Source organism: Nyctibius grandis, chromosome 13 (assembly GCF_013368605.1).
Source record: "Nyctibius grandis isolate bNycGra1 chromosome 13, bNycGra1.pri, whole genome shotgun sequence".
Lineage (NCBI taxonomy): Eukaryota > Metazoa > Chordata > Aves > Nyctibiiformes > Nyctibiidae > Nyctibius > Nyctibius grandis.
In genome coordinates this window covers 6,979,130-7,004,713 of record NC_090670.1, presented here as the reverse complement: position 1 = coordinate 7,004,713, position 25,584 = coordinate 6,979,130, and the positions used below count along the sequence as shown (strand labels likewise).

The window sequence follows — 25,584 nt, the reverse complement described above, 5'->3', positions numbered from 1 at the left end:
ATACAAATTGGCAGCATACTACAGAAGTCAATGTACTTCATTAAATATAAATAAGTTGAGGATATGAACAATTACTTGAGTGGTTGGAATCCACTGTTTAGATTATTAAATCATTTCATGCATATGAGGGTATGTACAGACCTGTGAACACAGAGTTAGAGAAGAAGCTGCTGTGCTTTGTGCATCTGGCTGGTCAGTTCATGAGGTCAGATCTTCACAGGGTGAAGCAGAACAACCCAAGGAGAACAGACCATACTTCTCTGCAGTGTTGTTGTAATACAGATGATGTCATTCAAAACAAAGTTGCAGCTGAGTAACTAATCTGGGTTTATTTTTTTTTTGGAGATCTCTGTCCTCTCCAGATCATTTCTCTCACTTTCAGGTTTCTATCCAGATGGGGATTCCAACTCCTCTCCAATGCAGTAGCCTTCTAACTCTGTTGGAGCTCAGGGACCCCTCTCGTTTTCAATTCTGGATCTCACCTGCAGCCAACAAGTTCATCCAAAAGCACCCTGCTCACCTGTCTAATACCACCAGTTTCTTAACCAATCTCCTAGCAGACTTTTCTTCCCCGTCATTGGACTCACCTTGTCCCATTTCACCCTCTCCTCCTCACTACCATGATGCCTTATGGTTCAAAAACTGCCCTCTCCTCCTTGCTGCTCTTTATACCCATTCTCCTACCACTGTTTGCCACCCTACTCAACCCATCTTTCATCTTGATGATTAGTCCACAGTTATTTGTAACTTGCTTTCAAATTAATAGGAATGGGGAACAGAAGTGTTTTTCAGCAAATGAAAAGTACATTTATCTTCAAAAGTGTCTTCAGCGGACATGACCTGTCAACTCATCAGAGTTCTCAGGGTTCCCAATGGTACCAGCTTGCACAAGCCGAGCATCTGCTGCTATTACCTCCTGAAGATGTTCTCCTGTATTCTGAATTTGAAAGAAATATTATTTACACACAGAACAGACAACCTTAGGAAAACATGTACCTTAGTGTGCCAAAGAACAAGCAGCCAAGAGAAACTGCCACCCTTTAAAACAACCTACTAATTTTGGTTAGAAGGTCATCACTCTTAAAGAAGAGGAGTCCACATTAATTCAGGAACCTTTTGGCAGTCTGCTTAGTCTTCCTCAAGGCTAATCAGTGTGCCTTGAAGGCAGCTGGCTCAGCAACCTAGCAGACAAGTGATTTTAAATAATTTCTTTGTCTGTTATTAGGAGGGAAATTATCAAGGGGCAAAGGAATTTTTCAAGCAGAGCATCCATCTGAATTTTAGAGAATATATAACTTCTGCTTGAGTAGCAATTGCATATCATGAAGAATATGCTCTTCAGCACCAGCAGGAAAGCTTGTTTTGACTCAGAGCTTCCCTCAACTTTGAAATAACTAGCACTGTATTTTTTCATATATCCAGAACCATGTAATACTGACTGCACATTTCACTGCACATATTATTAAATGCACGACATGAAATCCTTTTCAGTTAATACAGTAATTTCCTAAACATGCCCCTTTGTTATTAGTACAAAGACCAGCAAAATTTCTCACCATTTTTACATTTATCTAATTTAAGTGATTTAATAAACTGCTTATTTGCATTTGGCAGCTCAAGCCCCATTCAAATTTTTGCTTACTACTGTTTTTACAGTGTATTTAATCTAAATTTGTCACAAAAAGGCCAGCCATATGAACTCTATGGGGTTAATACTGATAGCTCGTCATTAGAAGGGAATATCCTATGTGAAGCTTAAACATTTTCCACTAGCAATATTTAAGACACTAGTAACATTTGATGTCAGCTTTGCCATTTGTCTGAGATGAGAGCACGATTATACTCACCAGAGGTAAGAGCAACTAGAGAGCAAAACTGGTCTTCAACTACTGACTCAAACAAGCTGGAATTGCAGAGAAAGAGAAACAGGGGCAGGCACCAGTTAAGGAAAGGCGTACAACCAAAATAAACTCTACTTGTTTAACAACCCTTGCAATTAAGTGTTTTATTTGGCATCACCTGCTGCAGAAATGAAAAACCATGAGACTGCTCAGAGGAAAGGCAGGTTTAGAGAAGAGACTGACATCACTACAAATGTGGTTTATGCTGTTAATGCCTTTTTCAAAAGATGGAAGACCTAGCACCACATTCGCTGCAGTCCCAGATTCTTGCCCTGCAGATGGCCTTCATGGTAGATTCTTTTTCTGCAGCTCCATCTGTCCTCACAACATGGAAGTCAAAGTTGGCAAAGCCTCCAAACCAATAATGTCCATGAGGGCAGGCAGGAGATATGAGTGAAAACACCCCTATTCCTGAAGTCACCAGCCCACAGTTCACCAACATCAGTGCCTTCCATGCCCTCAGAAGTCTCATGACAGTTTATTGACGCATCTTCAATCGATGCTGAAGTACCAGCTTGCTGTATGGAGTAAGTTCTGCTGATTCAGAGGTATAAATACTTTTTTACCTTCTATAGCAAACCTCTTAAGTTTCATCCTCTAAGGATGTGAGGCTCTAGGGCTTGCTAAGCCTCTAACCTTCTCATAAAGGTTGCAAGGAACACAGCTGAGGAATGAAACATGCCTCTTCCACAAGATCCAAGGAAAGAAACCCTGAGATGGGTGTGTTGTAACAAGAAGGAAAACCAAGCATGAGGAGGAAGGTTAAGCTGGTATTTAGAAAATATTTTTTTAAGAAACCCAAATCTCAGTCACAGCAATTAAGAGGAAGCAGAGCTGGGCTGTTTCATTTGACTTCTATATGGGGCTCCAGCAAAACAATCAAGATGCTTAGATATTTGTGTAACATCACACTCAGTCACCACTCTACACACCGATGCTCTTCTGACTTCTCTATGCCAAGGGCCACACAAAACAAACTAAAATCTGTCTTAATGATGATGGCACAAATCTGAAGAGTGGCCACTAGATTTTTATTCTGTTGTGAGAGCTAAATTTGACCAGATAGTGTAGAACAGTGAGAACTAACACAGCTGCACCAATAACCTTTCTAGAAGAGACTGTTGTGTAATGTGGAAATGTCAAGCGTGAAAGACAGCTGGTACCTAAAGACTTCTTGTGCAGTAAATTGTATATATTCTTCATTATTTTCCTTGCTAAATCAATATGCAAGAATTATTTAGTGCACTTGAAAACTGTGGCAGACAGCTTCAGATCAGGAGTATCCAAGACGCCCGAGAAAGGATTTCTCCTTGTTCCCAAAATGCACCCTCATTTTCTTTATAACAGGAGTTCAAGGAACATTGCGTCAGTTGAAGAGGATGTACACCATGTGCTGGATGCACCTCTGCAGGTCAGAACCTTTGCAGGTTTATGTGCCTTTGTAATCTTTAGGGTTTAATCAACCTTTTCTGTAATCTCAATCTTTCAGAAAAAAAAGATTTGTCTGTCTCAGTGTTTTCAAACACATGGTAGAAAGAAACAAACACACACACTGGAATCAATACCCAGCAATCACCTGTTCAGTCTTCCTGAACACCATTATTTGATTGTATACCTTTCTGTCTTGGACAACAAGAGCTGGCTTAAAAGAAGATGTACAAATATTTTGCACTGTCTTACAAAAGCTGGGGTTTTTTTTTAAGCGTATAAGCAAAATCAAAGAACTTGCACACAGCAGGAAAACTCTGTAGATAGATACCAGTGGGCAAAAAACTGAGTATGAAAGAGTCTGAGCACTGACTTTCCCAAACACTACTGAAAAAGCATTCAATAATTTTACGTAAGTGTTCTAGGAAAACTCTGGCCTTCTGCAATCTTTGGACCTCTGTTGTGCTCACTGAGGTCTGGTAAAGCCTCTTCAGTTTCTTTAGCTTTACAGGTCAGGACACTTAAAAGAGAATGAAAAATAGAGACAAAAGTACTGCTGCCAAAAGGTAACTGCTTATGCAATCAGAAAAGAACACTAACCCACGTTACTGCATAGCGTGCTCACCACGGTTTTGAAATAAAATGCACTGCTGTGCAAATTCTTCAGTTTTGTTCTGAAAGCGTCCACAGCTCTGACAGAGCAGCATCCGGAACAAGGAGAAGCACGAGAGAAAAACACCAAGTTGAGGGAGCACACGCAGACCAGGATGTGTTAGAAATAAGACTGCATTCCTCTTCAGATAATCCTAGAGGTAAGCAGTCTGCTAGACTTTCTGATGAACCTTGCATTTGTTGTGGCTTCACTTTTGTGCACTCGGAGGGTATCAGCTGCTGAAGGCCCAAACTGCTGATAGAATGAAGGCAGAAACCCTTGAGCAGATATGGGCTGAGCTAACCCTGGACAGCACCCATGGTGCTGCACAGATGTGGGATGGTAGCTGGGGGATCTCTGCAGTACGCTCTGCTGCACCATGTAGACATGCCTAAATGCTTTTGTAAGTGATTGCCTTGGGAAAGGAAACCACTTCCCAGTGATAGCCGAGAAGTTTAACAACTCCTTGTTTCCAGAGTTGCCCTAACCTAGAAGAGCATGAAAAATTTGGCATGCTCTCAACCCAAAGGCCAATATTTAAATACTACAGACGTTACCACTGATAAAGGGTCGTGCAATAATTATGATGGGCCATGTAGTTGAATAAGGTACAAAGAAGAATCTTCATTATTAATAAAGAACTGCATCATTTTATTTAAAATGAGGACAGATTGAAGAGCGAAGCCTGATGCTTTCTCAAGAGAGTCATGGAATGAAAAAGTAGCAAGGCAAAGGCCTTCCTCCATATGAGAACACTCTTTGAAACTCTCAAAGAGTCCTTTAAAGATGAGATGAGAAAACAACATCAGTGTGACTCATTTGGTCTAAGTGTCCTACTTCAGATATGCTAAGTGACAGATACTTTCTCCATAATGAATATTTATTCTGAGATGAGAGCAAAATAGCAAAACGCATAGATAAAAGATTTGCCTTGAAGAGTACACAGGTAAGGTAAGAGATAAGAATTCTCTTTAGGTTGTCATGACCTGTTCAGTGGTGAGGCCAGCTCCAGCTTGAGAATTAAAACCCATTGTCTTGAAATAAAAGCACTAAAACTGCTCCTAATGCCATTACTTACTTAAACTTCCCCGATGCTACAGAGTGTAAATTTGGCTAACAATTCACAATTACAGCTGCACCTTCGAATTTTTGCACCAGGAAAACCCAGCTCAACAAACCACTTGATTTCTAATTTGTTACTTGTGGCCAGGTGAGATGGAAGATAAAAGTACCGTGAGGACTCTTAGTGCCTCATCAAAAACTCACATTCTAAGTTTAAAATCTATCGAAAAATGTTGAATTCCCAGCTCTGCAATATTTCTGCATGGCTAGAAGTGTCACACCCCAGAATCTTCCAAAGATAATCGTTAAGTCTAGTGCCCACTGATTCAGTAGGCAGTGTTCTTGTTACTAATGCTGATGAGACGCCCAAATTATTTTGAGAATCAAGTTCTTCACTTCCCTCTTCATAACAGGAAGCATTAAATTTCCCTACTGCACAGCAACGCTATGAGGACAAGCATGTTCAGTCATGACTGGTTGTGGCAATAAGGACCATACAAACTCCTAAGGGAGTGAGAAAAGAAGAAATCAAATTAAACTCAATGAGGGGGTTCTGATCTCATTTGCAGACAAGTAAACATTGAGTAAATCTTGGATTTTGGTGGAATTACTCCGGATTTGCACTGTCTGAGCCTGAACCCAGGCCAGGTCCAGACTGTGTTCAGGCAAGCTCATTAAATACATCCCAACCCCTTTCACTCTGCTGGAAGCACTCACATGTTTAAAGTTAATCGTGTGCTTAAAGGCTTTGGAGGATCAGGGCAAGAGGGCTCAGCCATTTACAGGACTGAGCTATTCTGCTTTATGTACTAAGCACCTGAAGAAAATAAGAGTGCAGTTGTCACCACTGCCTCCCAGTGCCCTGAAATAGAAGGTTATCAGTTAATCACTCAAGTCAAAGTTGGTTTCTCTTTGGGGGGAAAAAGTCATTATAACAGTGGCACCTTCAGACCTTTGGCTTTTGTGGTCTATATCATTCCTTTGAGATCATCCTTCACTACAGATATGGTTCCATAGCTAAAGCAACTCCACGTGTATCCAGACAGACAGGATTTAGAGCTTATTTCCATTTAGTACTTGACAAGGCTCAGGCATTGCTCATTGCTTCTTCTTGCCAGTGCCAGGACTCGGGAACGAAGCAAGGTCAAAGCTTCATGTTCCCCACAGGAGGACCCAAGAGGTGCAGGCAAAAGCAGAGTCAAGAACAAGGTTTTGCTGAGGGAAAGGGTGATGATGAGAGCACTGAGGGCTGCAGGGCCCAACACCAGGCAATAGCAGACTGCCTGCCCTCTCTCTTCCCTCCCTGGGATGAACTGTTCCAGGCCAGACAGCTTAGCTGCAGCAGGAGAGGGTTAAATACTTCTGTTGGCAAGAGCCTTGGCAAACGGGATACCAAGTCTTCACTTTTCATCTCCACTGAAAGCAGAAGACATGATGAAAAATATCATGGCAGATGAGGAAATGTGATTAATTTAGTATCAAGAGACCATAACCCTGATAAAATTTATAAATAGGATCATATAACTTAGTAGGAGCCCCTACTAAACGAACCAGTGAGTTCCTTTCAGGCAGTCGTTGGTCTAGATTAAATCTGAGGTTGAACACACTCGCAGCGCAGATGCTAAACCTCCTCGCTGGTGTCTCACAGCCAAATGTGCCAGGTCATCTCAGACACGACAGGCACAGGCAAAAGTATCTAAGTTTCACATTGCTCATCTCTATTATTCCCCAGTGGAATACAAAGTCTTTTTCAGTTCTGAACAATATATAACGTTTAAAAACCTCTCACAGTTCTGCAGGATTTCAAATACTTCTTTCTTTTTCTGCTCTAAAATGCAGAAATGCACGTGTATTAACATAATTAAATGAGAGAGCTGGGCTAATACGACTGATCTGGTCTACAAGAGAAGTGTATAATTAGAGTGCCAAGTAACAGTACTATCAGTGGTGACACAACACTTGGAGCACCAAAGGGACATTCTGTATGACAACATAAAGGCTCTGAATTTCTGCTGGTGACAAAACCTTGTGTGCACATGGAGTAGGCAGAAAAGCCACCCTCCCACATAATGTGCTTAGATGTCCTACGTTTTCCTCGCCCCCGGGACTGGCTCTGCCAGTCATCCCATTGCTAAGGATGAAGATAACAAGCCATTGTCAAGGGCAACCGCAAAGCTGATTCTTTCATATTAGCATCCTTAACATTTTCTATCTAATCAGATTTCCTGTTGGTTGAGGAAAGATGCCTTTCCTCATTACCAGCTGCTATCCCAGATTTCCCTCTCCCCATCCCCAATACATATTTTGCCATGCTTGTCTGCTTTTCTGTGTAAAAAGGTTATGTATGCCTGGAGGGAGACTAAATGTTACCAAAAAAAAAAAAAAAAAAAAAAAGAAAAAAGGGGAAAAAACCCCCACACATGACAACAGAACTGTGGGCAAGAGGCCAAGACTCTTGACTATGTGACCGTGACTAACCCATGGGTGGTTTTAAAAAATATTTCTCTCATTATATTCGTTCCTCTGGATGTAATAATACAACTCAAATTCGTTTTCTAGGAGGAGACTTCTTTTTATGTAACCATGATCCACACAGATAGCAGCAGCTTATGTTTAAACTATTTAAGAGAACAAATAGCTGCAAAATGTACTTCAGATGGCCCTGCTCCTGCTAGTAGTGTATTCCTGGCTTGAGGGAAGCTACAAAAGCACCCTGTATTTTGCTGCTGCTTGGATGTAATTGCAAACAATGCACAGTGCCCACATGACCTAGCATCCAGGTAAGGATGTCAGGTCCACTTGTTTTATTGCGTTTGAGAGATCTACGACATTGTAAAGTGTAGAATGACTTTGACAAAACAAAGCTGGAATGATGCAGAATAAAGCAGCAGTTCATCTTTTAACTTAGTCCAAAGTTTCCCATAGCATTAGGAAAGGCAGCATCCTACCTGAACTGCAATCCAGACTGACAGACATCACCCTGCTTGGCACTGGACCCAAATGGAAATTTCCACATTTGGGGAATATAATATTGTTGTGATTTCTTATTGTTCTCCTCCTTCCTTCCACATCTACTACCTAAACAAAGACTATCCTTGCTATAGTTACTGGACCAAGGACCTTCTATGTGTCCTTCAGGTTGATATCAAAGGTACTGGCCCTGGACCTATTCTGCTAAGGTGTATTTGAGGCATATGGGTGCTGTGCAAAATGATGACATTGCAAGCAGGCAGATAGGGTGTCAGGAAGAGAACAAGAAACAAAGGTTAATTTAGGAAACACAGATCTAATTTTCTCATTCCTTCTCTTGCTTTTAGAAATGGGTCTGAGATAAGAAAAATGATGGGCCACCTGGTTCAGAAACCAGAGTGAGGTGGTATTTAAGTCTTTCAGCAAAGAGTAGAACACTCCCCAAACACCCCTACAAAAAGCCAGGAAAATATTTTACCTGGTATCATCATACATGCCTAGGGCGTTCAAAGCCTGAAGTGTTAAATGAGATGCCCCAAGCATTAACTCTGTATGAAAGTGGCTAAAAAGCGCAGAGAAGAAAGCCATCATCTAAATGAAATATTTAGACAAAGAGTTGCAAAGGTAGAAACATGCAGGATTTACTCTGTGTTCCCATGTCATTACTCAGCAGATAAAAAAGGTACATTTTTATACTCTCTGCAGAGTCTTTCAAATCTGCAGTTTTCCCTACATCTTCCATTATGACATTTTACTTGGAGAGGTTTCCTAACAGCTTCTTTGTTGCCGTACTTTCCAGCACCTTCAAAAATGTGTAAATTATGCTACAGTAACAGGTTTAAACATTTATTTTCAATTCATCCTCATAGCACAATTGAGCTGTTAACTGCTGGGTTCACAGTTGAAGGTATTCAGGTACCGTTTGCTTCAGCCACTCCATTAACTTCAACGGACTGTTTTAGTGTTTGCACCGAAAGCACAGTTCAGATCATTTCATACCCAAAATTTTTCAAGTTTCATGCCAACAAACCACTACAGATGACTCACATCAGTCTTTCAGTGGGTCTAACACCATTGCCAGGCAATTCACAGATTCTGAAGAACAAGACCAATGCAGCCCAGGCAATTTAAGCTGCAACAGAGGCTCAAAGGCCTCCTAAACATCTATTTTCCCTCTCCTGCTAGAGGCAACATCTTTCACAGAAACACATTGATATCCCTGTGAATTCCCATCAACTCAGATGGTTGTGGGATAAGCCAACATGGCCTTAGTTTCTTGTGCCCTGTCTAGTAATGCAAAATTCCTGGAGGAGAGGAGGAAGGATAAAAAGGAGAAGGGGAAGAGACATTCATCCTTGTAAACTGCAGTAAATGGGGAAAAACTTTTCTCTTAGAAATACACATTTTCAGTAAGAATGATTAACAATACCATATGCCATGGAGGAAGGAGTAACACAGCTGCTGTTGGAGAGAGAGAGTATGTAGATTTACAGAGAATCTAAGAAGAGCAACTGTTGGCTTCCAGGCGACAATACGGCAGAACTGATGCTCCCCAGGTCTTCACTTAGAGCCTGCACCTTGCAAGCTCTACCAGCAGATCCTGAATTCCTCAGCATTGAACCAAATCATGCCCCCAGGAGACTTGCGCTCTGGAGATAAAAGGCCCAGCACAACTCTGCTTCCCTCATTCCTCTTGAACATTACATGCCATTAGTGTTTACATTGATTTATTCAGTGAAAATGATCAGACCTAGCTAAGAGTTAGTCCCCAGCAGGAATCCAGCTCCCAGTATAAGTTCCACTGAAATAACCATCAGTTTCTGCTGGAGTTCCACGAGTACAAAGAAAAAGTGAAATACAGCATGCGAGTCAATGATGCCAGGTTTAGGGCCCTTCTCTTTATGGCTCACATGGAACCTTTCATTTCACCAAATATCACTTGCCAAGGATGTTGAGCACCTCTTGTAGCTCAGCTATCATCATATTCCTTGAAGAGCTTGACATGAACAGTTCTCGGCTCATAATTTACTCATGAATAACACAAATCCTGAGAGACAATAGGAAATCCATTACATTTGCTAATCCAGAAGAGTGCTATGAGATTTCACCTTTCAATAAACCTTTCGTGTTTATTGAGTTCAGAATTTTGAAAACACAACTCCTATCAAGTCAGCCCCAGAACAGAGAGGAGAATTAGGCTTCATGTTTTCAAACCCCAATTTTAATATTCAGTTATCACTGAAACAAAAAACCTCTCTCCACACCTTACACCAGTGTTTGTGTCAGATTTAGTATTTCTGGTGAGATGAGAAAAAAAAATGTTATTTTAGTGAAATACTTTTAAAATAAAAGACACAGATGTCCCAGAAGTGGTGCAAAGAACATTCATGCAAAATGTAGAGTATGTACCAGGAGAAAGCAATTGACTGAAATATTTTGGGCTAATAGTGACAGCTCAGCAACTGATGCCCATCGTTACAGAGAGAATAATACAAGTGATTTGGGAGAAAGGGCTCCAACCTGCTCAATTTGCCATTCCTGCAGACTCAATTGTGGCGGAATCCAGCCCTGAATATTTGATCTTGAATACATCTACCAGCAGTAGCATTATTTGTCTTGTCAGATACTGGAGCTTATGCAAAATGTAGAAGGCTTACCATGTGCAAAATGAGGCAGTAATGCAAAACACATATTGAATAATAAGAGAAAATATTAAAAAATATAATTTAAAATAGCTTAATCTTACGTACAATAGACGAACAAGTTAAAGATATAGGTACCTCATTAGTAATTTCATATTAGTAAACATAGCATTAGAAGAGACCATACCTTTGCTTTATCTGAAAAGGAAAACATTCTACTTATTTTTTTTTCTGCTCTGCATGCATTTCATTTTCCAAAATGCAACCAGGCGTGCATTACATACAAACTTCATCCTGCTTCACTGAAGTACAGCTGTCATGAGCATTCTCTAGCACTATGCAGAAGCCTTATGGAGTGAAAGGTGTTGGGGAGAAGCCGAATCTGAGTCTAAGTGCCATATTTTCAGCAGAGTGCAGCTTCAGAAATGTTACTGCGAAGACCCAACTAGGAATTGATGCCGTTTAAGTAGCAAGCAACTTTTGGCAGCCAAAAAAAGGGCAGTGTGTAATGATGAGAGCTGAAATAAACAAACTTTATTTAAGAAAAAGCAGCGTCATTTTACTTCTCGTCTAGAACGATACCGTACATGGCTTATGTTATAGTGTCCCGTGCTAGCTGAATCAGACACTAACAGGCAAGCAAAGGGGGACATGGAGCGCATCACGCTTCCTGCATCAGTTGCACTACACTGACACAGGCTGGAAAACACACAGCACACTCTAGGGACACACATGGAAAAATAAAAATAATAGAAACAAACAGAACATGGATCCATAGTGCCACAAACCTTCCGGCTCTGTGTTCTCTTTGAGGTGCACTTGCTTCAGTGGGCAGCAGAAGATTTCGTGACACTTAGCACGAAAAGGGGACTCTTTTTTCTTTAATTCCGCAGATTGGATCGAATCTTGCCGTAACATAATGTACTCCTGTGTGCCAGGGGGAGCGTCATCCATAACTGTGGTCACCACATAACAAAATGAACTCAAGTTAGAGCTTGAGGAAAGCAATCTAGAGAATCAAATCAACTACATAATGTCAGGGAAGGGGAAAGAAAGGAGGGGAAGAAATGTTTATAGGAAGGAAAATAAAATTTAAAGTCTAAAGTATCTTGGTCATGGTGGTAGAAGGGTGGGGAAAATATTTACTTTTATGAACAATGCTTCTCATAAACATCAACACTTCATATTGTTTCATGCAGCTTTAATAAACACTAGAATAACACCCTGCTCCAAAAAGCAACACCAATGTTCCCTCCTATGTCTTTGCTGTATTCTCCTATAGCACCTATATCTATTCTGCATGCAGATTAAGGAAAAAAAGCCAACAAAGCATGCTTTTATTGCCTAGTCATACGCAATCTCTACATTAACATCAGGGAGTAATCATTCCACATCTGCAGGTAATGCAACATCAGTGTATCTATCCCCCAAAGTACAAGGAACATGCCTTTATCAGGATATGTAATTATACACAGTTCCTTAGAGCAAGGATGATAATCCAATGACATCTGACTTGATCATCATTTTCAATGGATAGAAGAGTTGATGTACAAAGAGAAAGAACATTAATCCTTTTGATGGTTTTCTTGTAAAACAGCAAGTCATTTTTTAAAGTTGATCTTCTAAATCAATACTGCCATTAATAATATAAATGATATGCAGTCTGAAATGTTTTCCGAATGGGGTCAGACTATTAAACCGTAAAAAGATAAAATATATAGCATGCAGAAAACTCCAGCTACCTCAAACTATTACATTACCAGAAAGAATTGAAACACTTTTCCACTATCTAAAAAATGAAGCCTTAACAATGGAGATAGTGAGATTCCTCAGTTTACAGCTTTAAGGCACAGATCATCTCTCAAGAACAAAAATTAAATGCTTTTTCAAAAGACAGTCTCTAACCACTACTAGTTATTAATAGTGAGATGCAGAGATATAAAACCACAGCCAAAACCAAGCTGAGATTCTCCAACTCTATAGCAAAAAAAAAAAAAAAAGTTAATAAGAAAAAAAAAATCCAAATATTAGGAAAGAAAAATTCCAACAATCAGGAAAGTAGCTATTGATCTGCTAGTCTAAAACTGCAGATGCACTACCACTATGTAAGTTTATATGGGTTTAGAAGTGTTGGCCATTAATTCAAACAATTTAACTGTTTCCTAAATATCTGCCAATGTATAATCATTTTAAAAAACTGACAGATTTAAACATGGATCCCCTCAAACAAATATGAACTTCTTGCATTTTCATGCACTTGATTTTTCCTCTCTTATCACGAAAGGTACTAGTAAGAGCCACATCTAGGTGACAAATAAGCGATTCAACTTGATAGTCTTTGTTGACACGGTGGACAGTCACCTTCTTTCAAGACCTTATTAATCCATAGGAGACATTTTGCACCTTGGCTGTTGTTGCTTCATTAGACTACAGGCAGCATCAGGAACACACACTAATAATCCATATAAAGTGTCGTTAAAAGGGATGCACGAGCTAATAGGAAAGCACAAGTGATTCAAAAAAGAGCAGCGGGTCAACGGAGCACAAGGTCTGGGTTGCAATATAATTGCTCCCTTAACAAGACTAGTTTTACTTTGGCTTGTTTGAAGGGTACGTACGTGTTCCTGAAATGTACTGACGGCCCTGAGACTGAAGGGCAATTGCTGAGAGTAATTACTAAGAGTCAACACCCAAGATAAGCCAAAGATCAACAAGCCCTGATGGGTCACTCCTCCAAAAAGACACCACACAGAAGTTGCTGTTGCCGGCTACGTAAAGCCACCAGCGAGCTGTGTGCAGTGCCACTGACGTCAACGGTGCGGAAGCCCTACGGCACGTCCCTCTGACATTTACAGAGATAAAGAATAACATGCGCCGTGAAACATGAATAGCCAGCAGAGGAGCGAAATGCACGGCTACCTTCTGCCAGCAAGCTGGCTGGTGAACAGCAGAGCATGCCTCCCTGTCAAAGATACAGCTTCGGGCAAAAGGCATGTCCCTGGGCTGACCCTCTGAGAGGCAGAGTCCTTCCTGGGAAGTCCCATTCGACTGCGGGACCTCTGAGAATTACCCACAAAGCTCAATGCTGTGTGAGGTTGGACTGCCACTTTAAGTGAAAAAAAGCAGAAATCCGGCTAGCAACTGCTAAGCAGGGTCTGCAGGGGAGAAGGAACTACTGGTGGTTACCCAGAGGTATGGCGTAAGGAGCTGTTCTTCTAGTCACAAGAGCCGTTTGGCACTGAGCTTCTGTAAGCTCAGAGGGCTCATGCAACATCTGCAAACCAAATCCACGGACTGATTCTGTTATCAAGTTGCTTGACATCATTAGGTAAGTCCACCTCTATCTCTGGCAAGCTCACTAAGACAGGTGCAGAAGATATAACTGGACTTTTACTAGTTATCTACTTGCTCATATCACCACCCACACAGATTTATTTAAACATGAATAAGCCACAAAAAGAACCACACTTTCAATAAGTGAAGAACATGCTGAAATCAACAAAAGCACATTGGGTTACCAGAATCCAGGACAGCAGGTGTAAATGAACCTTGGTTTTGAGGCCCATCATAGCACTGACATCTGGAGCAAACCCTAGGAACCACAGCTCTAATAAAGCCTTAATGCTGGAATGATGTATGGATAACTTAATTGATGTCAGTGTTTTGAAGGGAACAGCTAAAACCTTTTCTTAACATGATGAACAGCCTCAAGTCAGGCTGAGAATTTATTACAGAACTAGTAACACCCCCTGACCTCAATGCCTCCTTTTCCCTGCTATGATGACAGCCAGACACCCTCATGGAGCCACTGAAATCACAGCTACAGGACGTCAATTATGGGTCCCAGAACGAATACGCAGGGAAGTTCCAATGATACAGAATCTAACGTAAAAAGCTTTAAAAACCTGATGATGTCCACTTTTGATGACTAAAAATAAGCAGTACACAACCATGAAAGCATCATTATTAAACAACTGTGAACAAGCACTTTGGAAAAGGGAGAAATATCACCAGGAATCAGCTATGATTTTGCTAATGGGATAAACCCCACACTTATGAAAGAATCACACATACACCAGAGTAGGAGAGAAATGGTAAATTTTAGGGATTTAACAAAACTCCAAAGCAGTATTTACATACTGTGCTATGTGGAGCAGAGGACATTGTTTTTACGCAACTGTTCCCTCCATTACAGACTCTGCTAATTGCAGGACCAAGGATATACTTACACTCCGAGTAATGCACAGGTACATGAGCTAGCTTTAAATCAGCTAATTTGAGCAGTGATCACAAGCCAGGAGCAAGCTCAACAAGGGCAGCAGAAGACCCATGAGAAGCCTGGCAGATGCCCAGCTTCATTCCATCACGCGGATGCTGTTCTCAATAGCGGTTAGAAGAAACCTTCCTTGAGGCACATCCACGCTTCCTTGGCCGCCTTCCTGAAGGCAGATGCGCCGTCATCCTGCCAGCCTCCAATATTCACCTATGCCTCTGTTACACTTCAGCAGCTGCTCAACCTAATGTATTCCCCATCCTCATGGGTAAAATACCTCAGTGGTCTACATTTCCATCTTCCCATGAGTGAAACGGAGACAAGATTTCATATGTCATGCACACAGGTCATTAGGATACTAGTCAAGAACTTGTATATTCTCGCTTTGAATATGATAAATAAATACTTCATAGCTTTAAAAAAATAATAAAAAAAATCTTTTTTCTTCCCCCCACCCTCCCCTCATTATTTGACGGAGAACGAAAACACAGCAACTGTGTATACATGAGCGGAATTTGCTTAGTAGTTAGCATAAAATAGCTGCAGTAACTATTATGTTTCCTATTCCTTAGTTTTTAAAAAATAATAATTACAATAATAAAAACTCACTGTCAACAAGCCAGTAGGAAAAATATCCCTTCTTCCTACAAGCCTTACTGAGAGAGAGTAATCTTTAGGATGACTGCTGGCACCAGGATGTTTTTAAAAATAAATTCAAAGATGTTTACTTCATATAAACACACCGGATGATAAACACTCTGCTGGTTTGTGTCTGTCTTTTAGGTCCAACTGCATTTCAGTCCCATTTAAGAATTGCCAGAAACTGTAACATCAACCCTGTCCATAGGCCTTGGCTTGGGTTCCAAATGAATAATCAATGATATAATTCAGAGTTTAATAAAGCTGTAAGGAAGCATCTCTTTTTTTTCCCTCTGGTTTTACATGGAGAGACTTCAGCTCTGCTAGCTAAAGGCTGTAGCAACCATAGGGTAAACATGCATAAATATCCAGGCAAAAGAAACCCCCATGTTCCTGTTAGACTGTTGGTCTTTTATGTATGACACAATTTAACACAAAAATTTTATACTTCCATGGATTCATTCCCTCCTTGAATGACCTTTCAGATCATTACCCAAAACATGAACTTCCTTCCTTCTCCTTCAGTTCCTTTACTTTTCTTAGTCTGGTTAGTTTTACAGGCTGTGAGCCCCAGGACACTTATACTTGCAATAAATTAGTTTTTCTGGCATTTTGGAAGGACTAAAGTCATAGCTCTACACTAGATCTCCAAGCCACGAAGAGCATTAGAGTGCCTCTTAAAACATGTATCCACAAACTGAAGAAAATCCCGTCTCTTTGGCACAAGACAGCAAATTGTAAAAAAACCATTCCCCCAATATTACTCTTTTTTTGAAAAATAAGAGCAGTAGCGCATGCCTCACCGCTGCAGCCTGCCAGGCTGTGTTGTGAAACAAAAAGGCGATGCTCACCGAGCACCTCCTTCATTCTCTGCCTCCTCCACCCACAAAAAGGAAAGAAAGGTCACGAGTTAAGTTACCCAGGCCCCTGAGGCTGGTTAGAGTTATGTAGGAAATCGTTTTTTTCCTTACAGTGAAAACATTATGATACCAAGTAGCTTTCAGCTCCTTACAGGAACAAATCTAAAAAAACCTCTCCAAAATAACTTGCTTCAAGTGGCTGCCTGCAGGACAGGGAATGGGTAGGAAAGTGGGGTATATGTAGTAACATTTTCCCAGTTGAAGCAGCTGATAAAAAACACTCAGGGATACAGGCAGTAACAATTCCCTTTGCTTTTTTTCATTACAGCTTTGTTTTCTCCCTAATTTATTCCACATCAAGGTGTGATTTCTGTTAGCCACCTGAACGTGATGAACTCCGGGCACAAAAATACTTACAAGCTAATTAAAAAATAAAATAAAATTCTGTTCTGGGGTTGTGATAAAGTTAATTAAAAATATAAAATAAAATTCTATTCTGGGGTCATGATACACTCAGAAACCTTACTTTCACCCAGAAACCTTACTTGCAACTTGCATCCCTGTGCTCACAAGTTTGAAGTCTGGTTGACTCTGACTTGCAGTTTTCACAATGAACATAGATATCACAGGAAAAACAAGCAGCCAAATTCTCTAATTTTTGTTCACAAGCCATTTCTGGAGTCCTTCCTTTTGCCCCATTCCTTTCTCCCCAGTACACCACCAAAACCAGGCACCACACTAGAAACACTCAAGCTCATTCAAAGTTAAAAAACAAAACAGCAAAAATATCTTGTGGAAGACAGAACTTTTACCTTGAGTTTCTTTGGATGATATTTCAAAAGTAAAACTCCACTCAACACGAAATCTCTCATTACATTTGGAGGCTGCTGCTGGACAGGGTCCGTGACAGATGACAGCCTGCCAGCGACTCGCTCACTCCTCTTACTGGGAAACAGTGCCTGGTCTTTTGTTCCCAAACCAATACTATAAATTTCCTCTATAGCAACTGTTTCTCTGTGCTTATTTTTGAACTGATATTAAAAGGACAGTTTTATGGCATGCATGAATAGAGCATAAATTTTGAGATTGGTGATAGCTGTCTCTAAGAGCTCAGATGCCTATTTACAGTCTTGGGGAAGCAAATTCCTTGTTTAATAGAGGGCTTTTACTACTTGAACTAACGATTTTTCAAACTGCTGATCTAAATTAGATTGTGCTGTTGTTAGGAGTTGAGGCTTTTGGGATTCAACAGTACTTAGTCTAAGAGCTCTTTTCTGTGTCTGGTGGGAGAAGGAGGATAAACTCCTATTTACAGCATAAATGTCACAGGAATATTTAAAATTCACCATTGGTGTCCAAGTAATAATCCTTACTGTAAAGCCAACAACACAGCTTCTGCTGTGATTGCCATGTAAGGCAGAGATTCCCAACCACTTACATAGGCAGGAGCAGCCTGGACCTCAGCATTTACCCAGCCCCTGGGGAAGGATCCCCATCCCGCATCGAATATCGCTTTTGTTCGTTGCATCGTTTTTTGTTACCCCAGCAGCAGCTGCAGCCAAACACGCTAGTTTGAATCTCACCCAAACAGCCCCACACTGCTGCAGTAACAGCAGAGGCTGCAGCATAAGCACCCCTGAAGTTTTCTGCCAAGTCCTAAACCTACTTGGGGGCCTCATTCCTAGATCGCAATGAAGCACTCAACAGAACCCCCCCTGCAAAAGGCTGTGGGAGGAGATGAAGCACCACAGTCCTACTGCCAGGGCTTGGTCAAGCACGTGCAGAGCAGAACGTCCAGTCTGGCTCATCAAGTGCAACACCTTCACCCCCCCCAGAGAGTAGGAACAAACTGCTTAAATCTGTTCTAGTTCATCCACAGGTGGATTTCTCCTCTCCAAGACAGTGCTCCTCCCTGCTTTAGACGGATCATTGGTAATTATTGCATAGTCCCTTCCTATACACTCGATAAAATCCTTATTAGAGAACCAGGAACAAAGTGAGCCAAAACGATGCAGTTAAAACCTGCTTTAGGCAAAACATTTAATTCTGAATTAATTCTTAAGGTTTGCACAACTCTGCCTTCACCCCCATGTCAAAGAATTTCACTGATGATTTTAGGTAGTGTGTTTATTTTCTGATTTGAAACTACTTTCCATCGTGAAGTATCTTCATTTTTAAAATAAGCAACTATTGTCTTGTAATCAAGCTCAAAAGCCTGAAGGCCCTTTTGAACGTGTTTCTTTCAATATGCATAGGAATTTCTAAACTTTTTGATCTGCTGAAAAATTCGGAAATATGCTCTCTTTGGGTCAACCACACAGAACAGTTTTTTCAGATCTTCCAAAAATATTTGCACGGAGCACTCCCCCTTGACCTAAAAGACTAATTGGATTAACTGCTAGCAGTAATTGGCTGTTATCCCCTAAAAAGACCAGCCAAGATAAGGCTGCATTTAGATCCTTGTGCATAATAAAGACAATGACATCCAACATCAAAAACTTCGTGATAAATTCTGCTAAGAATGCATCTCCTCTTTCCCCTGCGGAAAGGGCACTAACATTTCTGCACACAGCCTTATTTCCTGGCTATTCCAGGCACCCATCTACTACCAAACAGCCTTTGATTAACTCTAATCTGGCCACTATTCAGTGATGCAGCTGCCTATAACCATGACCTTACTGTGTCCAGATGCAGAAGCAGGGTTTGGGGTACCTGCAGTTTTCTCTCCAGGTGCTGCCAGGCAGTGCTGTCAGCCTCCCACATGTGAGCTGTGATAACGAGAAGATCCACACTCCTGCTCATCAAGGGCTAAGTAACATCCACGATTTACTCTCCACGGTGCAGACCCACTGCCTTTCCCTTCCCAGCCGCCAGGATCTGCGTTTTGGCTATGCAAGATATGTGCCCACTCTTACTTAACTCTGCAGCTCAGTTCACCACTTGTGCTTGCTACTGAATGAATATATATCGCTTCCCTGCCTACTCTGACCGGCTTTCTGCTTTTCCCATCTGCTAAAATAAACGCAAGCTGGCTGCTTTCCAAACAGGTGGGTTGCTCCATGCACCACAGCAGACAAGATAGTAATTTACAGGGTACTATTCATTTTTCTGCAGTGTGCGTATCAAGAGCAACAGGCACACAGGCCAGCGTACGGCAGAGCTGTAAGCACACCAGGGTATTATCAGGGACACTTCATGGAGAAGTAGGGCCTGGCTCAAGAGAGGATACCAAAATGGCAGGACGTGCTTCGCCAGCTTGAGAAGATGACCCATCCCAATTGCACAGCCACCAAAAGAGGTTTCATCTTTGGATCAAGTTCTGGCTGCCACCTATCGTACCAACACTCAGCTTGTGGACCAACCATTCCTCTTTCTGCTGCAAAGATGCAAGAAAGGGAGCCTTGTGGATGACAGGAGGAGATGGGAGGCAGCCCCAGATGGAAATGAGAGCTTGCTCACACCCCTCACTCACCCCTACCGACCCCAAAACCACTCTGACCAGCTCAATGCAGAGAATATCTGAGAGTCACAATAGTGAACTTACGTTTCCCTCCATTGAGAAAGTTTGGGAGAAAAAGAAAGGAATGCCACTGTTTCTAAGAGAATATCTTTGCAGTGTGGTGAATGTCGGGCAAGCAGAGGAGGAGGTGTCAAGAGAACTGCTAGAAAGGTCCAGAGATGAGTGGGAAACTTAACAGTTTTTGAGAGTGCTTTGGAGAATTATAGTTCACTAGTTATGAAATGTTAGAATGCTCTTGTGCAACATAACTTAAGAATTTAATTTTTGATCTATCCCTATTTGGAGCTAGGAGAATAGTTTGAAATTACACAGGAAGCCAAGAGAAATGGGAATGCCTGTAGCTTTTTTCTTCCTATTTATAGAGCATCTATTGCCAACAGCAGGGCTACAAAAGGAGACAAATTTCCTGAGCAGTGGGGAGAGAAGAAAAACAAAAACACAAAGAACTAATAGAAATCAGAATCATCCTGGAAGAGCAGAACAAGGAACAGAAGCCTGCAAAAGGCAACAAAATCATCAAATAAAAGACTTCATCCTTCCTGGAAATCTGAAAGAAGGATCAGCCATACCTTTTGGGAACAGGAGATGAGCAGCAGTACAATAGTCCAAGACTCTGTACCAGAGACTCTCCACTCCTGCAGTGCTCGGGCATTTTTCTTGGAAGAAGGGAACAAGAACAGAAGCACCATTCATGAAAGGACAGGTGATACCACCCAATTATTTGCCTCATTTACTGTGGATTAACAAAAGGAAGGAGGCAAGAAATAGTGTGTTTTTAAATTCAAAGTCATTACAGAAAGAGCTGTTCTGAGAAATGGCCTCAGAAGAAATCTTTCAAAGATTTCACAGAAAACTAATCAGCAGGAGCAAAAAAACCTCAGTGTGCCACAGAGCGGTGTGCAGCGTGTTCCCATGGCCCTGGGAAGCAGCAGACCCCCGTGCGCTGCTCTGGTCTGGCAGTGCTGTCCAAAGAGGCGAGTGGCTCTGACCAGAGCTATGCACACAGCTGCTAGACAAAGAGCAGAAAAATCATTTCAGAAAAGAAAAAAAATATCTATTTTAACCTGAAATTAATATTCCTCTTCATTTTAAGGGTGGAAGCTATTTTCAACAGGTTAGAGATTAAGCTTATACAAATTGGGTCTCTGTACATACAAACACACATGTACACAAAACATTTAACTTTTAAAACAGTCAAATGAAAGGCCACAACGTTTTCTCATACTCTTTTCTTGGACTAAAGCTTTAGTTAAATTCACTTCCATCCACAAGTGATCTCTGCAACCCCAAAAATTTTTCCAGCAAGTTCCAGCACCTTGAAAAAATACTATTCAAGTGTAAACTCAATGGAGTCTTTCACACAACCAAGAGAAACCTCTGCCTACACCGTCATTTCTATTTACCAGTGTATTACCCACTGCAGAAGCCTCTGATGGAACAGCTTTCTCCAGCCAGCAACTCTCGAACACCCAGATTGCCAACACCGTGACTGAATAACACACTTCAAATAACCTGACCATTAGCCAGCTTTTTTTTTTTCCCCCTGCTTGTCTGGCTTGTGAAGTGTTAAGTCATTATACCCACTGGAACAGCGTATCGATTGAGAATGATGTGCAACAATATTCACAATACTGCACTTCCCTCTCCCCTTACTGTAATAAAAGGACCATGTTTCAGAAGCCTTCTCTTGACACAGGTTTAGCAATTGTACTTGAAAATATTTTTTCCCCTCTCTACACTTATCTAAATCCCTTCAGACACTACATAAATCCATATGCAATTATGCTATCACGGTTATATATACAGTGTAGCTACAACGCACTTGCCGTATATACACAAAGGGGTTTTGCTTTTCACTGTTAATCAATTTAATCAGTACCAAACCAAATTAGCAGAAGATTAAACTACCTGTTTTCCTGTTATTGTCCACCTTAATGGTTATGGTCATAGAGTCCAGCTACACGTTCTGTATATTGAGATCATTCTCAACTACCCAACAACTTTGTTTTGTACAGTATTGTGGTACTTCCACACAGTGGGCAGCACATCTACTACGTACTAGCAGCCTAACTGCACCAGAATTACAGTAATCTTCATAAAGCACGACTTTGCATGTTATATTATTATTTTATGTTTAAAGTGGTATCTTTTCAGCTCATTAAGACAGCTGCTAGACCAGATGAACGAGAAGGTGAGAGGTGGTCAGCGCTGGGTCACAGACAGCAGGATGGATTTCGCTACCTTGCTGTGAACAGCAAATGTGCAGCAACTTGGCTAATGACACCAACCTGACCGATCGGGGAGCACGCGAGGAGGACTTTCACCGTCCATTTACTCCTGCTTGAACAGACAGAAGCTCACAGCAGAAACTGGAGCTAACTTCACCTCAGCAAGCATGAAGCTACCAGCTCCTCCCTCTCCAAGTAGACTGCAGGGAGATGTCTTGGCAGCCCTCTTCCTCTCCCTGCTGCAGGTGGGCAGAGGATGAGCAGGACCTTCTTGGCTCCCCAAAACGGAGAAGCCAACCTACCCCACGTACGCACAGCCTGGAGGTGGTACTGAGACAGGTTGCATTAGCATGACATTACAAGATTGTCTTGTTCCTCCCACTGTGTTAAGCTGCCTTCACTCAGGAGCACCGATGTCACACAGCTGCTCAATTCACTAAGCAGGTGTGTTAAGCTGTGAGAGAAGATAAATGAAGCAAGCTGCCACTGGTGTAGCTCAGGGTATATTCACAGTGACATCCGCATGCGCCCAGGTGCATTGAGGTGGCTGCGCAGCAACCTGGGACACAACAGTGTGGGCACCCTAGGTCAAAGCCTGATCTGAAAGGAATTTCAATACTATGTGTTTGCACACTACCAAAAACGTTAAAAAAACACCACGAGGTGGTTAAGCCAAATAACTGTGGTTAAGCCAAATAATTCAGATGAGCGACTCTGGCCTTGCAGCTCGCTGATGTGCTCAAAACAGCCCAGCCAAGGCCAACATACCTTGCAGTTGTTCATGACTGAGTGACATGTTGTCACCCATGGGAAGGACACAGTGACACAGTCGTAGGAAAGAAAAAAAACTTTCAATCTTTTACAAACCAGCACACATTTCCACACAACTTAGCAAGAAATTTAGATGTTGCTACAGGTGATCCCCATGCCTGGGGTGGCTGTCGCTCCCTGAGCTTGCACAGCTACCAGCCACTGCCAGCTGCGAGAGATGGCTCTGCAGCAGGAACTTCTACAGCACACATAAATGTGCACTTGTAAACACTCAAGCTGCAATACACTATTTTGAATTAACTTTTTCAGAAATCAAAAGGCAAAAGGATCAAATAAGGCCGTTCTGTTAAAGCAGAAATAACAGTGGGGTTCACTGCATTTATATATTTTGTTACGCTACCTTGCATAATATGTTCACATTGGTGTTCAGCACTGTAAACGACATAAAAAATAACCCAAGGCAGGAAGCACAGCAGAGCTCTAAGAAAAAAAATCATCCCATTTCACGTTCCAGTGCATGAAGTGGATACTGCAGTCCTCTAGCTTACAACAGTATATGAAAGTTAGCAAAGACAAACGTTTGTCTTAGAAAAAAGGTATTGTTTCAATACTCAGCTATAAATCAGCTTCTAGTGTTTAGGATGTAGTAAGTGGTCTTTATTTCAGTAGAAGAAAAAGTTACTTTTTCAAACCAAGTAAGGACATTGTGTACTGCAGGTTGAAGTTGGAGATCTGCCTCTGGGGATACCACAATCCCTTTTGTACTGCTTTGAAACCATCCATATTAGAGACAAGTCACGATTCCGTGTCATTATCGTATTTATACCTACTGGGCCTTTACATAGCTGAAAATAAATTAAAACATTCATTTTGGAAGTTGGTTCAAAAACTTTAAAATGTGGAAAGGATTTGTTGCTATAAATGTCTGGAACTTGTGGATTCATACCAGCTCCAGTTAAATAGAAAACATTCAAGAAAAGCTTTAGAGCAATTTGCAGTAGCTGAGTATTTGGCCCATACAAGTGTCAAAACAAGTGCTCGAGTGTGTAGGTCCTGCAAATGCTCATTACTGAGCGTTGTGCTGCTTTGGACAGTTCAATTTTGCAAACCGTGTGCTCAGCAGTATTTGCACAGTTCCTAATCACCAGTGGTAGGAGTCTTTCTATTGCTCCTTGCCCTGTATGCCACACAAGCACTTACAGCATTTTTAATATTAGCTCCCCGCGACTCTACTTGCATCTTAAGTGACTGCTGGAGAACACAAAATAAATTTTTAAAGGGTTCTCACAGAATTCATTTAAGAAATGAGGTCTTTGCAGGTTGAAAACAAATTCACCTTTCCTTTTACTTTTAAATCTACTAATCTGTAACTTCCATGTTACCAACGTCCTCTGCTCCTGAACTGAAACCCCGAAGAGATTTTTGCAAAACTTTATCACCATTTTAGCCTGCCTTCAACTCTACATTTCACTTCAGACACACAATTGACATTGGCTAATACGCTGTCGCATGCACCAGCTTGCCACCACACTAAGGAGAAGGGGATAAATGTTGCAGATAACAGATGTGCTACCCCACCCTCCCAAGCCCCTGTCTGCAACAGGTCCTACCTCTCACTGCCTTGGCCTTTTGGGATCACATCCACGTGAAGCCCTCTCTGGAAGGAAGAAGACAGTGACTTTGAGCTGCTTCTCCTTGTCCTGAGCTGTCATGCAGTGTCATGCCGATGTGGGATCGAGGCTGTCCTGGGGGCCTGTGGCTGCTAAACACAATGATCAGAGGTGACTCACTGTCACTCTCACATACATTAAACGGGTCTGTCAATTTTCTGACTTGAATTACTGCTGTAATTGTCGTGTCTCACAGCTAAGGAGCTGACACTGGGGCTGACTCAACCACTGGAGAGCTCCTGCAGTCATGCTGGGTTGGGCTGCTCGTGACGCCGGGGCTCAGACCTTGCCCTTACCCATCAGAAGTCATTCTATCCCACCAGGTAAGACAATGAAAGAGAGCTTCCCTCGGCCATATCTGACAGATCTGCGCTGAAGTTTCTCTCCAGGAATGCTTTGCATATCATATATTAATAGAGTCTGACTAATGGCTTTAGCTTCACATCATGTCTAGACAAAGTGTCCCGCTGTGGGCAGCTGCCTGGAAGGGCACTTGAAACAGCTGTGGGTGAACAAAACAGAAACTGTGTAGAGAGCTGACATGTTGTGTGTTCACTGCGTCTCATTTATTTATTCTCAGAAAAGTGAAAATAATGGGAATCTGGCTGAAGTTTTAGGCAGGAAGAGGCCAAAGCCCCAATATTCATTCCTTTCAGTATATCTCCATCACCCAACCACCTAGAACAAAGGAAACAGCCAGAAGACAAGCAATTAAGTAATTAAAAGTTTCACAGAAGTTTTTTGAGGGTACAAATGTAAACAGGCACAAGTTGCATAAAGAGGGTGTTTAACCAAGTGCTCTCCAGTGCTGAATTGCTCTCCTGAGCCAGCTCTCTCCTGAGCCCAGGTGTACTCAGCACTGTCCAGCTCCACCCCAGCTGCACTCTGACAATACTACTCTGCCCAAGCAGTAACCAAAACTCCTTAGCACCACATACTCCATGCAGGAAAGGGACTGTCAACACGCA

The 25,584-nt window shown here is 41.7% G+C and overlaps 1 protein-coding gene across 7 annotated transcripts in view; it reads right to left on the bottom strand.

The window, feature by feature from the left end:
• The window catches only part of FGF13 (fibroblast growth factor 13), a 258,524-nt gene that overhangs the window by 110,974 nt on the left and 121,966 nt on the right, over window positions 1-25,584 (bottom strand). For 6 of the 7 annotated variants that reach the window (XM_068411864.1, XM_068411868.1, XM_068411867.1 and 3 more), the window contains one exon: window positions 11,444-11,611. In XM_068411864.1, coding sequence (XP_068267965.1) covers window positions 11,444-11,611 — 168 coding nt within the window. Of the gene's footprint in view, window positions 1-11,443; window positions 11,612-24,556; window positions 24,658-25,584 lie in introns of those variants that run through there. The other variant, XM_068411870.1, reaches the window with a different exon arrangement.